This window comes from Zonotrichia leucophrys, chromosome 5 (assembly GCF_028769735.1).
Source record: "Zonotrichia leucophrys gambelii isolate GWCS_2022_RI chromosome 5, RI_Zleu_2.0, whole genome shotgun sequence".
NCBI lineage: Eukaryota > Metazoa > Chordata > Aves > Passeriformes > Passerellidae > Zonotrichia > Zonotrichia leucophrys.
Genome location: NC_088175.1, coordinates 46,358,955 through 46,374,226, shown reverse-complemented (window position 1 = coordinate 46,374,226; position 15,272 = coordinate 46,358,955). Strand labels below are relative to the sequence as shown.

General features: G+C 44.7%; 1 protein-coding gene across 4 annotated transcripts in view; it reads left to right on the top strand.

Annotated features, from left to right (window-relative positions):
- SCUBE2 (signal peptide, CUB domain and EGF like domain containing 2) overlaps positions 1-12,377 on the top strand; it is a 42,856-nt gene extending 30,479 nt beyond the window's left edge. For all 4 annotated transcript variants that reach the window (XM_064715074.1, XM_064715076.1, XM_064715073.1 and 1 more), the window contains 6 exons: positions 4,310-4,477; positions 5,697-5,858; positions 6,459-6,656; positions 7,247-7,399; positions 8,380-8,459; positions 9,111-12,377. In XM_064715074.1, coding sequence (XP_064571144.1) covers positions 4,310-4,477; positions 5,697-5,858; positions 6,459-6,656; positions 7,247-7,399; positions 8,380-8,459; positions 9,111-9,263 — 914 coding nt within the window. In that variant the 3' untranslated portion in view covers positions 9,264-12,377. The remainder of the gene's footprint in view (positions 1-4,309; positions 4,478-5,696; positions 5,859-6,458; positions 6,657-7,246; positions 7,400-8,379; positions 8,460-9,110) is intronic.
- The last annotated feature ends 2,895 nt before the right edge of the window (positions 12,378-15,272 follow it).

The following is a 15,272-nucleotide window of genomic DNA, read 5'->3' as shown; positions in this document are numbered from 1 at the left end:
TGCATGCTGCCTTGAGAGGAGATTTGTCTTGGGGAGGATGCAGTCTCACTCTCTAGCCTGGCTAGAAGTACTCCTGGTCCAGTATGAGCTTGACTTCAGAGAGATTTAACAGCCAAAGAACGAGTGTTTAAATACTGCCAGTTCCTTTTCAGAAAGTGATTTACCAGAAACCTCTGTATTGAAAGAAAATAAGTTCGAACAACAAGCAATCTAGCTGCTCTTGCACTGCTTAAAACTCTGTCATACCTTGATCACATCCCATGGTGTCAAAAGCACACCTTGCCTGATCTATATTTTTGTTTTTGTGTTTTTTGGTTGGTTTTTTTTTGTATGTCTTTTTTTTTATTGTGTTGGTCACACCAATACTTCCAGAGTTGACAGGAGGCTCTGAGAATCACCATTCCCTGAAATGGATGCAAGAAAGGATATGACAGCATATCTTTGCTCCACAGCAGTTGCAAGTGGGTTTCCCCAAAGGGCTGTCACCTCAGAGAGCAGCAGCCATGAGCCGCACTGGCACAGGATGGGGATGATGAGCAGCTTCATCTTGTGTGGGAGGTGTCAGTGCATTTTGTTGCTCAGCATTCAGCAGCTTTGTCCCCTCAACTGAGAGGATGCAAATAAGATAATAACATTTCATCCAAAATGATGAACCACGTCTCAAAGGTTTGTGTGTGGTATGATATTGGCATTATAAAAGTATGAGAGAGGTATCTAAAAGGAAAATCAAAGTGCTGCCTGCCTTTGCAGTCATTATAATTGTTGTGTTGCACAACTGCTGTTTTTTGTGAGTATTTTCTTACAGTTTTGTGAAAATGCAAGAAGAAGAAGAAATGAATTTATCAAATGGGGGAAAAGGGGGCTGTTTTTCCTGCTAACCTGCTTGCCCTGAAAATCATAGACTCAAGACATAAATCCTTGGGATGTGAAACCATCTCATGTGACCTAAATGTGTGACCTGCTCAAACACAATAACTTAAAGGATGCCGCTTCAGAATCAATTTGCATCACTTGTTGGTGATTTTCCTTATAAAGTCAAGGCATCATTCTTAAGAAAATGGTGAACTGGTGGATCATGACCTCCTTTATGAGGTTCACCTTCTCAGCCCCTGAGATACTACGGCGTTTGTCTATAGGAGCAAATGCTCAAAGGCTAATGTGCTGAAAAGAGGGGAAGAACCTTTAAATGTCTTTGTAACTGTTAATCCTGGTTCCCTGTGGGCCCCTCTCTTCCCCCCCACCCCCCTTTTCTTTTTGTTTTTGCATCAGAAAAGCTTTCACTTTTTTTCCCCCTTTAAAACTGCTGCATGAGACTCAAGACCAGGTTTTTAATGGGCATTGAAGATAAACAAAGACAGTGGCTGCAGAAATGAAGTCTACCAGAGGCAATTGGTTCTTTTGTTCATTTGGGGAAAAAACAATCAAGTTTCTGGAAAAAAAGAGCAAAGCCAGCCAGTGGAATTGTGATTTAATGTCATTATTTGCAAATCTTCAGATCTGGTTCTGACTGGGTATTTCCCACATGGCAGGTGGGAACATGCAGTTTCTAATTTTCAGAACTGAAGCTCACAAACTTCTGTACTTGTTTCCTTTAAGCAAATATCTGGAGAAGTTTAACTTCGTAGAGGTGTTTCTTGTGGATTTTTGTTTTTTGTTAATTTTGTTGGGCTTCTTTTTAAGAGAAGGTTCATCCTAATTTTATGCACAGCCCTATAGAGTTTGGATGATTTCTGTGTTGAAATAACAGCCCTATTATTAATGTTACTATAATTGAATCTAACACTAAGTCTTATTTGTTATGCTAAATTGAGCCCCTGTGACTGCTGTGAGCTTCTAAACAGCCTTTCCTCACTCCCCCAGCTCTGTGCTCCACTGGGGCTGGATGAGGGAAACATTTCTAGGTGGAGGATGAGGAGGAGCTGGGGGCAGTTTACAGGGAATGTGTTTATGGATCGAACTGTCTGGACACTTGTACCACTGTGAAAAGCTTGATTTGATGTAGTCACGTGAAGAAACAGAAATATTTGTGAGTTTGAGGCATTAAAACTTGGATATGGCACGGAGTAATTCCAATATTTATATTGGATGTTGAGTAGTTGTTTGGTTGTAAATAGCAAAATCTGTATGTGGGTGTACTGACCTCTTTTCTCAAATGCAGAGGATCAATCAAAGCCTGAAGTGTTTGGTGTGTCTCAGAAGGCAGAGCTTTTTTCAGCTTTGAACACCCTGGTGCAGTGGTGGTAGCTAGACAGCCTTGTTTCTTTCTCTTAGGAAAATCAGAAGGAAACACTTGACTCAAATGGTTCTGATTTAATGGACAAGTTCTCCTTTGGCCCAGATGGAGAATCTCAGTGGTGGCTGAATGGGTTTTTTTAAGTTTACTTCCGCAATGCAAATTTTCAAAAATTAGGCACTTTGTTAAGTAACCCAAGAAGATTTAGATTAACTCAGTTGTATTCCACAGGGAGCTCCACAATTTTCCCAACATGTGGTTTCAAGACAAGTAAGATGCAGATGGCAAAGTTGTCAAGAGAGATCTGATGGGATAAGTTCTCAAATGCAACATTTGCACATGAGCTGTGGGTTTGATTCCTGCCTGGGACAGGATTCCTTTGAGCTCTGATGGATGTTCTGCTGGACTCTGAGCAAGTTCAGGAAACTTGAAGTGCAGTTTTAAGCCCGAATTTGTAGGGTTAGTGTTTCTGTTGAAAACACAGAACAGAGATATCCCTTCTCCCAAATGCAAAAAAAAAAAAAAAAAGGAACCAACCTAAAAATCCCCAAACCACCCCAAACTTGACATGTAATTAAAATGAATGGAAAAAGATAAGCTGATATTTTCCAGCCAGGCCACTCAGAGCACTGATTTCCCATGGAGCCATGGAATTGTATGAGGGAAGATTTGCTCAGGTCTTTCTATTTCCTCCAGGTTTCTGAAGTCAGTAGGCACTTCTCAGGATCACCTTTCCTAACCCTGAATTGTCTTTCCTTGTCATGGAATTGTAAATAGTGCTCTTTCCTTACCTTATTAGGAGTGCTGCAATGAAAGCCTGAATTAATTCATGTTTGTGGAAGTGCACAAATTGTACAGAGATGAGTGTTCTGTAGGAATGTTTATAAAATGGAGAAAGGCTTGAAAAGTGTGGGAGCAAATGAATGTGTGTCCTTATGAGGGCAGGAGTGATGTGTGGTGGAAAAAGTTAGAACCAGGAGCTGAGACTTGCTCACAAGCTCTCATTGATAAGCCACAGAGCATTGCTTAACCTGCTGCATTTTATTTTTAAGCCAAGGAGGAGCACCCAGCGATTCCTCCTGGTATATCAGCCACAAACAAAACTCTTCATCATTGATCATGACCGGTAGTTAATGCCCTGCTTGTTGTTACTCATACATCCTGAAATGAAGCCAAGGCCAATTTAACTTCCTAACAAAACAGCTATTCACTGAGTGATTTATTGGAGCTATAAACTAAAACTAACAGTTTATTATCGTAACAGGTCTTAAAAGGACAGAGTTTTTCAGCACAGCTGAACAACTGCAACAGTGTTTTGTGCCTTTCCAGAGCAGGGTAATTATTAAATGCTGACACTGAAGCCAGTTCTTTTGTGAAGAGCTTGAAAACCAGAACTTCTCAAAGATACTCATGAATATTGCTGGGCTTGCTGGATAATACTGAGGTGTGTGATGAAGGAAAATCAGTTAGATTGGGTTAGTGCTGTCTGTGCACCATACAGAACACAGCAGCTCAGTGCACAGATAACCATTACCCAAGATTATCAAAGGAATGACAAGAGTATTTCTGCTTTAAAAGTCTTTGGGGCATAATGTTTGGTTTACTGAATTTGCACAATTACTTGTTGCTTTTCACACAATTAGTAATACTAATGGTTATGAGATATAAATGTTCAATAATAAGATTGAACAGAAATCTGGAAGTATGTTTTTGGCATCTTAGGTTCAATGCTAAATTGTTTCCTTTGGAAGGAGTTCAAGAGCTCTCTAGCCAGAATGAGGAGATAATCACTCCATCATTGCACTGTCCAGAGGAGCAGGGAGCCCTGGACAGGCTGGGTGTCCAGTGTGGCCTTGCACAAGGTGTGAAATCCATCCCAGCTCCCCGAAGAGCTCCCCAGCCCCAAGGGCTGCCACAGTGCACATTGGGGGTGTGAAGCTCCAGGTGTTGCCAGCATTCCTTTCTGGATCCCTGCTCCAGCTGCCCCTGCAAAGCAGAGCAGCTTCCCCGTGGGGCTGTGGGTCCTGTGCAGGCTCCAACACTCCTTCATGTCTAATGTGTGCTCTCCCATGGCAGATCAGTGCCCCCCTGGTGAATACTCTGCTGATGGCTTCAAGCCCTGCCTGCCCTGTCCCCTGGGCACGTTCCAGCCCGAGGCTGGCAGGGTGTCCTGCTTTCCCTGTGGAGGAGCCCTCACCACCAGGCACAGCGGGGCAGCCTTGTTCCAGGACTGTGAGACCAAAGGTGAGCCGGGTTTGTCTGAACTGCATTGGCCCGCGGCAAAAGGAAATGCTGCTGCTCAGGTGGGGCATTCAGAGAAGGCTCTTTCTCCTTCTGAGGGTCAGTCCTTGCAGGAATCTCACAGCAAGATGGCCTGGCCTGGCTGTGAGGAAATTCAGTTTCAGTTCTTTCTAAAACTGGTTACCAAAAGCATGGGTAAAAGAAAATTGCTTATATAAATCACTAGAGGACAAAGTCTTTAACAGAAAATCTACTGCTGCAGAGTATATTTTCTGCACACCCGCAGAACTACCTCAAGTACACAGAAATAAGGGGTAGAAATAAGGTCCTGATGCAAACATTTGGTAGTGGTTTGGATTAAGAGATCTCTCATTTCAGTTATGTTTACTGAGAATTGCAACATATTGTAAGAATTTAGCAGTATCATTGAAGAATTAATATTGCTGGTAGTAGTGTGATATCTAATACTTTCCCTCAGTGTAGAACCACTGAACCCACAAAGACTGCCTTTTCATACTTAATTTTGTGAAACTGAAGTACTAAAAAATGATGTTAAAACTCTGGATCAAGATAAGAGGAACTGATTTCAGTTTAATTTAACATAAACAAAAACAAGTCTATAAATGAGGTTCAGTTTTCAAATTGGAGTGGAGATTAAAGAAATTCTTTCTATTAACTGGAATGAAGAGCTCAGGAATTTGCATGTGGAAGAGACCACATGAGACGTGGAATCACAGATGCAAGAACTATTTGGAGCTTATCTGAAGCATTTGGATTGGGGCAGCATGTAGGGAAGGACTCCTGGCTGAGCTAGCTTCCAAAACTCAGCAAGAATTATTTGGGAGTAAGCAGAGCTTAAAATGAATAGGAAAAAAAGAGACTGTGCAGCACAGAAAACTACATTTGCTAGTAGATCTTTGCAACTTGCACAAAATAACCTGATAAACTGAAGTTGTTTTGTTTCTCTCATTGTTTATTACTGTGGTTTTATTGCTGCTTTCACACAGAACCATTCTACAGTGTTTGTTTGGGAAATTTGAACCTGCACAGAATAACCTGATGAACTAAAATTTGCTTAATTACCTCTTTTTTGTTACCCCCACAGTTTACTAATAGGGTATTTCAGTTTCTGAGATGACACTAGGTCTTGCACAAATGTATAAAAGCATATTCTGGTATGCTGCTTCCACTTTTAAACCATGATTATTTAATTACTGTCCAGTTCAGTGCTCTCCTGGCCATTTTTACAACACCTCAACCCACCGATGTATTCGCTGTGCAATCGGGACATACCAGCCTGAGTTTGGACAAAATTACTGCGTTGCCTGCCCTGGAAACACCACTACTGATTTTGATGGCTCAACAAACATAACACAGTGCAAAAGTAAGTACAGCAAGATGGTTTTGATGCTCTCTTACAAATTAAAAGACCAGGCCATTAATGTTTGGGGTGGGCCTAAGGGCAAAACTCAGCTTTGCTCCAGGGAGCTGGAGAGAAGGCAGAGCTTGCTCCTTTTTAGCTGCCTGCATCTCACCCCACATGGCTCACTGAGGTCTGTGAGACACCATTTCTGCAGATTGGTTCCATCAGCCCTGTCAAGGTAAGGGATGGCTGTGTTTTGCCACTTGGTGCTAGGTTGCTCGGGGTCGTGCCATTAAAACTTTTCTCCCCATTTCTTGTTAATAACAACCTTTGAAGGAGTCCATTACAAAGGGAGCCACTGCTCTGGATTTGTGGTAGCTGAGGGTAAATTAAGGAGGGAGAATGGAGGGCAGAGAGGTGACTGCTCAGAACCAGCTCTGGAGTGCCTGCACACACACACACATTGTAAACACACCCACACAGGGATGTAAGAGGCTGGCAAAGAGAGCTGTACCTGCAGCAGATGCAGAAAGGGAAATGTGTGTCTGCCCCCCGTGGCTGCAGGAGGGCTGCAGGGCGGCCTCTCTTTGCCTTGTCCTGCACTGTGTGCTCCTTTTCCAGACAGGCAGTGTGGAGGGGAGCTGGGAGATTACACTGGGTACATTGAATCACCCAACTACCCTGGGGACTACCCTGCAAACACCGAGTGCACCTGGAGCATCAACCCGCCGCCCAAGCGCCGCATCCTCATCGTGGTCCCGGAAATATTCCTGCCCATCGAGGACGAGTGTGGAGACTACCTGGTGATGAGGAAAAGCTGTGAGTCTGGAACACCCACTGGGGCACAGCTCGGGGGGAAACACAGCGTGAAACACAGGCATTGCTGTTTGCAGAAACTCAATGTAGTCTGCCTGGCATCTATTTAAAAGCAGAAATTTATTTAAATGGCAAATGAAGAAGTCCTATTTGGCAATGCTGCCCCATAGGTTTCAGTGAAATTCAGAGGGTACAAGGCCATGATGTGCCAGTGAACTGAGAGAAATATTGTTAAGAAGGGGTAGGTGGTTCAAGCTAACCAGTCATGCATTATGCTAAGCAGTTCTAGCCTGGGTTAGGAAAGAGGAAATGCTTGCTAATCCTTACAGGTGCCTGATGTGTGGATAAACAATCTCAGTTTCTAGTGTAGGCACGTCCTTCAAACAGTAGACTGTTATTTTAGAAAAAAGGAAAATATTCCCTCACCAAGAAGTCCCTCATTGAGGGCCTGCCATCCACTGATGGCCTGCCACATTTTGAGGAGTTTTCTTAACACCAGCAAGCATTTTCTGGTGGTAACAGAAAACAGCTCTAACAACCCTGTAGCAAGAAGTATTGTCCCACAGCTGCCTATTGTGCTTTTGCTTTGAAAGCTTCCTCCAACTCGGTGACCACGTATGAGACCTGCCAGACCTACGAGCGCCCCATAGCCTTCACCTCCAGGTCCAAGAAACTCTGGATCCAGTTCAAGTCCAATGAAGGGAACAGTGCCAAGGGATTCCAGGTCCCTTATGTGACCTATGATGGTGAGTGGGAGCGAGCAGCTGGGCTGGTGTGGTGCAGCTGCAGCAGGGCAGGGTTCCCCTCCCTAAGCAGCAGGGCAGCCCAGCCGTGTCACCAGGAGCTGGTCCATTTAAACCTAATCTAAGGAATTCTGCAGTGCACTGCAGTCTTTGAAGTGCCACCATGTCTTCCAAACAAAAATCTGGGGTTCTGGGCTCTGGCCTGCAAATTACAGAGCTCAGACATAGAATCTAAGTTTCATGCACTTCTGTGCCTTTCCATCTTCTTTGGGTGGCCCCAGTTAGGAATTAGGTAGAGCCCAAGTACCTGTGTTTTATGGTGTTCCTGCTACCATTTGTGGCCTAGAATCAGGTAGCAAAATACCCATATTGAAAAGAGGCTTGAGGGGAAAGATTTTCACCTCAGCCTTGTCAGAATCACGAGGTGTGAAACTGGAGCTGAGGATTTGCACTTCAGCATAAGTGAGGTGATATTGTATGTTCTGCTCACACTGGATTAATTGTGAGGGAGCCATCCCTGCTCTGGTCTGCAGAGTTTTACTAGTGGTGGAAAAGTAATTTTTCAGGGGAGACCTCTCCTTTTGAAGAATTTCAGGTCATGATATATACTTTTAAGACAGCATCCTCTTACATAATCTTTTTATTCCTTCTTCCTGTAGAAAGACGTCAATAACCAGGCTGTGGGTGTGTACAGATGGGTCCCTGCAGTTCAGTTGGTTTAAGGCAGGTTACTTGGTTACCACATGCACTCCAATCTCTGGTGCTTTATGATTTCCTTTGCTTTTGACAGACTGATGCTGAACAGCTCAGCAGAGCACACTGTTCTCATAATAAAAAGAAAAGTGTTAGGAATATTTTCTTACTGCTAATATGTCAGGTACTACTGGCTCTTCTGAGGCAGGGCTTCCATGTGTAACCACTGGAGGTATTGAGTCTGTAAGGGAAGTGAAGCTGCAAATGACTCTCTTGTGCATTCCCCACAGAGGATTACCAGGAGCTTATAGAGGACATTGTTCGGGATGGCAGACTTTATGCATCTGAAAATCACCAAGAAATACTTAAGGTACATTCCTTCCACTGAACATGTTGGTTTTGATTGGAAATCACATTGTTTGGTGCAAGTGAGCTTGCTTCCTGCTCTACATCAGGGCTGTTCCTTGGTGCACCAGGCATGAGCTGCTCCGGGGAAATGGGGTGACCCAGCAGATCCTGGCTGTGCAGAGCAGGGGATAGGGGACCCTTTTCTCAGGGGGACTGAAGGTTGATCAGAGCTACCACGGAAACTGAAAATTTATTGGGAAAGCACTGGGTGCTGCTCCTTGTAGCCTGTAGGTTAGCAAAGGCTTTTCCTCCCTAGGCAAAAGAAATCTCTTTGTGGATTTCTCTGACCTTGGTTAGGGGACTTCCATGGGCAAGTTGAGTGCATGCCTTTGTTTTACTGGATATCAGCTCAAGTGTGTGTTCATTTTGTGGTTTGTTTGCTGTTCTTGGATGTATGAGGAGGGAAGAAATTCTGGAGCTGCTAATTTGGAACACCAATGACTTTCCAGGAGCCTGAAAGTCAGCCTTGCTCTGCTATGCTTCCAAACCCTTTAAACACTTGAAAAGTAAAATCCCCCATAATCTTTTTAGAGTTAGACAGGCATTAAACTTCGGTAATACTGACCATAACTCCTCTGTGGAGCTGATATAAAATCTGCTTCCCTTTTCCCAGGACAAGAAGCTGATAAAAGCCCTGTTTGACGTGCTGGCACACCCACAGAACTATTTCAAGTACACAGCCCAGGAGTCCAGAGAGATGTTCCCGAGATCCTTCATTCGGCTGCTGCGCTCCAAAGTCTCCAGATTTCTGAGGCCTTACAAATAGTTGGCACTGAACTTAAAGGCTGAACCAGCCCTGGGCATGCACAGAGGGGCTGTGGTAGGTGGGGCTGTGTTTTACACATTGGCAGAGACACTCCAGGGAAGCTGGCCAGCTCCCTTCTTGGCAGAGTTTGGCTTTCTCAGCTAATATAAATATTTTGGTGAACAGAATTTTGATTCCTTTCCAGATAATACCATTTGGGTACCAAAGGATACCTCACGGGTCCCTGAATTGGAGACTGCCCATGGTTTCTGTAACTGAAGGGCGCCAAGCAGAAGTTTGTAGAGCTCTGCCCCGTTGCTTTATCAGCACCTCTAAAAGCTGATGAGGACAGGCAGGCTCAGCAGTGTGGTTTGGGAAGAACCATTAATGCATGGTACCTCAACAAAGCTGGGTTCATGCTCGGCCTCGCTGAAAGTGAGAACAGGATTGATGACTCTCTTAACATTTGCTACACAGGAAATTCAGAGCTGAGGCTGACACAGTTTAAACTCAAACCAGTGAGGCCAAGAGCTGCACAAGGTGCAGTTTTTCTCTGAACTACATGTGGCATGAAGCAAAAGGTTGAATATCAGCTTGCATGTTCAGGGTCTGGCTCACACAGTGTCCATGTTAGTGACCTATTGGCTTACTTGGAGTGATACCAGGATAAACTGTGGGCACCACAGCAGTGGAAAACAGGCCCTGACCCCCTGGACATTTCCATTTTGGGCTGTCTGCAACTGTTACATCAGATCAGATTATTTCCTAAATCCCAGTGCTGTCCCCATGCATAGGCCTGGGACAGCAAAAGGCATTTTCCAGGTTATGTAAAATTCTGCCCTCTGAGCACCTGCAGGTGAACACAGAGCCCCATGTTAAATGCAGGCTGTGCATAGATGATGCTCTTGGTACAGCACTCTTTAAAGCTGAATAAGGTTCTTGTATGAGCCTCAGTTGTGGTATTCTCCACCTTTTCTGAGCACCTTGTGGAGCAGAGGAGAGCTGCTTTCCCTGTCTGGCTGGAGAGAAGGAGAGGGGCAATGATTCAGCCAGACAAAAAGTTGTCTATGGCAAATTGTTCCTCAGGATTCCCAGGCTCTGTGTCCCTCTCCTCAGGCTGTGCTTCCCATTGGAGACAAAGCTATTCTGAGAGGGCCTCTAGGGAAATCTGTGCTGATCAAAATGTTGTCTCAGTGCTGTCCTGCCCACACCCACATCTCCTCTGGCCATACAATCAATTCTCTGAGTAATGCACCTCGAGGACCTTCTGCCCTGAAGGGAGACAGCCACAGTCCCATCCATTTGGAAATGGACTTGTGATTTCTGTCCTTTGGCCACTGGCCATGCCAAGGGTTGCAGTGGGCACCAAACTCCCCTCTGTGCCCTCTTAGGAGCGGTACTGACATTTCCCAGGGCAGCCAGGGCCAGTGCTCCCTTTCCAGGGTGTGGAGCCAGAGCTGCTGGGTTTCACTGCATTGGCACAAGGAGTTTGACTGCTGTGTGTGAACAACACCCCAGTGTGACAGCAGAAACCCTCACCAGGAGCTGGGCTCTGAATCTCTGAGCAAATGGGGCTCCTGCCTCAGCCTTGCTGAGCTGTGTGTGGGGCAAGGACACATCTTGGCCGTGGTGTGACAGGGAGGGACAATGGCTTTGGCCACAGCTGGGGAGCAGAGCCCCTCAGGATGGGGCTGTGCCCCTCCTGTCTGTGGGGAGGAGCTGCCTCAGCCTGGCCAGAGGTGGGGAATGGTTTGTGCTGCTGCCAGGAGGGAGCTGTGTGTCCCTGCTGCCCTGGGCATGGCCTAGGCAGGGCACAGGGCTGCTGCAGGAGCCACAGGGAGAGCTGGCAAAGCAGAGAGGAGGAACACAGCTCTGTGTGCTCCTGGCATTGTGCTTCATCCCAAACAGGGTCCTGCTGCTGCCTCTGTGGGAGAGGGGACAGGGACTCCAGGCAGAGGGCACAAAGCAGTGTGCCTGGGGCAGGAATGGCTGAGGAATGCCAGAACAGGAGGAGGGGTGGTGAGAGGCTTTGCTGCATCCTGCTGGAGTGTGCTGCTGTCCCTTTGCCCCTAGCCCACGCTGCTGGAGGCTCCCCATGGCAGAAGCAGAGTGCAGGGAGCCCCAGGGAGCCACCAGGCACCCTGTGAGGCTGTGGAGCTCTCTGGAGTGGCCAGGGTGCTGCAGCCCTGCTCTGCTGGGCACTGTGGGCACAGGCCAGTGGCCAAAGGACAGTGCTGTGCTGGCCTCTGGCCTAGCCCAGCAGAGGGGCTGTGCTGTGGGCTGCAGGCTGGTGCCAGGGAAAGCAGGGCAGCTCCTCTCTTTGCCAGGGGGGCTGAGCAGCTCTGAACAGCTCTGCTCTGGCTGCTGAGGGACGCAGCAGGGACTCATGGAAACCAAAGTTGTGATGTTTCCAATGGGTGAAACTGGGCTGTGCTGCTCTGTATGTGAGTTACTGATCCAAGCTCTGGAGCTGTCACACTGCACCTCCTCTCCTTGTCCTGCTCTGCCCAGCCCTGCACATCTGCACAGGGACCCTCAGGGATCTCAGCTTGGCTTCTCCTGCCCCACAAATGAGCTCAGGCCATTTTCACTGCTGGGAGGAGAGGAGAGGAGTGTGCACAGACTGAGGCTGAGGAGAAAACCTGCCCTTTCTCAGAGAAGAATCCTCATTGTTCCACAGCCCTGTTCGTTTCCTACTTAAATAGCAAATGACCCAGAAGCACTTCTGTTACCCTTGATGTGACATTATGGATCAAAATTTCCCCTTTTACTGTAATTCCTCTGTGTGCAGTAAGAAGTGAAGAGGGAATTTTTGCTGCCTTGAATGCTGGGAAGAGTGAGAACTTGCAGAATGTTGTAAACTTGGCATTGTGTCTTCATAGTGATGGTAGCGGCTCTGTAGAAATGTAAATTTCTACTTTCTGTGTGGTTGTAGACTGATCATGTGTTTTGGCAACAAATGACTCAAAAATGTTTAACCTCTTAAAAAAGATTGAATTTTTGGGATAATGATTAGTGCTAACTGGACTACCCAATGTCACCTATGTCAGATAAACACAAGGAGCTTTTGATGGTTGTAAATTAATGTAAAATGTTTCAGACTGTTACTCTTGATAAGAGAAATAAACCAGTGAACTTTTAGCTGCATTAAGTTCTTGGGTAATATTTTTAGTTACCTTTCTTTGCTAAATAATAGTTTTGACAAATTTAAAGGTTGTTTAACAAGTTATTGCACATCAGATACACTTTATCCTGGGAACATCTGCTTACCATAGCATTCTGTTTCATGTAATACATTACTAGCCTGCATCTATGCACATGTATTTAATGGTGCACATAATTCTGGCAACTAAAATACCAGAATTATCCTGGTAATAATTCTAAAAATTATTCTAAAAATGTCTCCTATATGATGAGCTGGAGTCAGTCAGTCTGTTGTAACAAGCTGCATGAAGACAGGATAAACAACTTAAAGTAACTCCAAAGTGTTTTATTACTTTGTAGATTCATCTGATTACTTTTCCTAAAAAACAAAACCAAAAAACCTACACAAACAAAAAAAAACAATGCCAAACCACATGGTTTAAAATGAAAAATAATTTAAAAAACCCCCAAACCAAGGAAAACAAGGTGAAAGCCTGTGTTAAGACACAAGTTCCCAGAATGCTTTTAAGATTATTCCACAGTGTCGTTAAATTCACTGGCTTAATTTCTTAGAATTGAAAAGTAGAATTAGGTCATAGGAAATTGAAAATAAGTCAATCTATAATAATTTTTAATACTGTTTTTCTGATTGTTTTCTTTTTTTAATATTATATTTAGATTATTAGGTTTAGTCAGTCTATCAAACTTTCATAAAACTTATCTCAGTATCTTCTCCTGAATTTATTCAACTGCCTGTTTGACCCTTAGCTTCCTTTGATCACAGTGACAAGAACTGATTTGTATTTCAGTGGATGTGTCCACCCAGGCTCTTTGGTGTGGATTTGGAAGACACAAGCGTGTCATTCAGCTGTTTGCTGTGGGAAGGTGATGCTGGTTTTTGTGGCAAGGAATAAATGGCATACAGGAGTACAGAGGTCCTGGAAGAGTGTGGTGGCTACAGGCTGATCACACAGAAAACTCTGTGTTATTTAAATATTCTCCCTGGTTCTGTGGGTGCTGCCAGGGCTGGATTGCAGTGATGGACACGAGTGCTCAGATACCCCCTGGGACAGGGAATGTCAGTATGAACCATCCTGGGAACTCCTGAAATTCTGACTGGGACCTTGGGGTGCTCACATAACAGAAATAAAGAATAGGGGAATGTGGAGAGCAGGACTTGAAGCTTATTTAAATCCAAGGAACCCGAGGAGGTCTGGTGTGGGTGAGCAGCAAAGAACAGCATTCTGATAATCCTTTGGAACAGAATGCTGCAAGGATAGTGGTCCACAAATTTTTTCTGAATTAAGCAAGCTTAAATGCAAATGCTTTTCCTCTCATGAATATAGATTGCATCCTGTAAGTGCAAGAGATAAGTGGAGTGCACAACCTGTCACAACAAAATGTCAACTCTCTTCCTTTCCTCTTTTGGATGCTGCTGCACCCAAACCGTGCTGAGGAGACAAACAAGGGCTTCCTAAGGAACTTGAGTCAAATTTGGGGTTGTTTCTGGGCATCCCTGGAGCCAGCCCATCCCACAGCACCTCTTGCTGCTGCCCATTTGTTTTGGACACATCTTTTGCTCCCAGGCAGGTTTTCACTCTCCCTTGTGGCAGTCTGCTTTGCACAGCACAGGTTCTGCTGGGGGTGTGGGGAACAGCCAGGAGCACCTGTGGGGACAGCAGAGCCACAGAGCTCCAGGGACACGTGCCACTCAGGAGGTAAGTTCGTCTCATCTTTCTCCAAGTCAGAGCAAATCATGCATGACATTCTTATGCTGCTCTTTAAACTACCTTATTGAATCACTTTAGGTGTGAAAAAAAGCAAAAAAACCAGAAACATCCTTCTCTGTTTCAATACATGTGTGGTACTACAGCTTTTTCTCTGATTAAACACATTTTGAAGAGTGAGTTTTTTTAATTCCATGAAGCAAAGCCTGTTTAGTACAGTGAGAAAAAAAACAGGTCATAAAAGAAAACCTTGATTTTTTTTTATTATTTGAGATATATATATAAATACAGAATTCATCAAGGAAACTCCCTCATGCTGTCTAGCTGCTAAACTTGATCTAATGCAGCCCAAGCCCTTATTTACTTTTTTTCATTGGGAAATTTATTCAATAGGCAATGTAGACTTCCAAATCATATGCCATGAAATCTCCATTTTTTGATGATTCTGGGGATCAGGAAATCAAGGGATCATAGTTTTAAGGAGAGAAAAATTTACTTTGGAAGCTGAAATATTCTGAAGTAGTCACTTGAGGTGCTATTTGTTGTTCAATAGTTCTTAGTTCAGGTTTTGCCTGCTATGCACACTGCAAAGAGCCATGGAACACTTCTGTGCTGGCCAAGTTTATGCCTGAATGTGACGGTGTTCACAGGGGTCTGAGGGTAAGGGAAGAGATGAGGATCTGACTCCATGTTTCAGAAGGCTTGATTTATTATTTTATTATATATATTATATTAAAACTATACTAAAATAATAGAAGAAAGGATTTCATCAGAAGGCTAGCTAAGAATAGAAAAAGGAGTGAATAACAAAGGATTGTAGCTAGGACGGAGAGTCCAAGCAAGCTGAGTGTGATTGGTTTAGATTAACTAGAAACAACTCTGTAAGACCAATCACAGATCTTCCTGTTGCATTCCATAGCAGCAGATAATAATTTTTTACATTTTGTTCCTGAGGCCTCTCAGCTTCTCAGGAGAAAAATCCTAAGGAAAGGATTTTTTTAGAAAATATCATGGCTACACCTGACAGGAGGAAGCCTCCTCCTCCTCTGTGCCTCAGTCAATACAAGAGTGGCAGCTGTCACCTGCTGCAAAATGCCAGCTTACCTGGCTCCTGGAGGTGTGCCCAGAGCAAAACCCAGCCACAGAAAGCAGCTAAGGG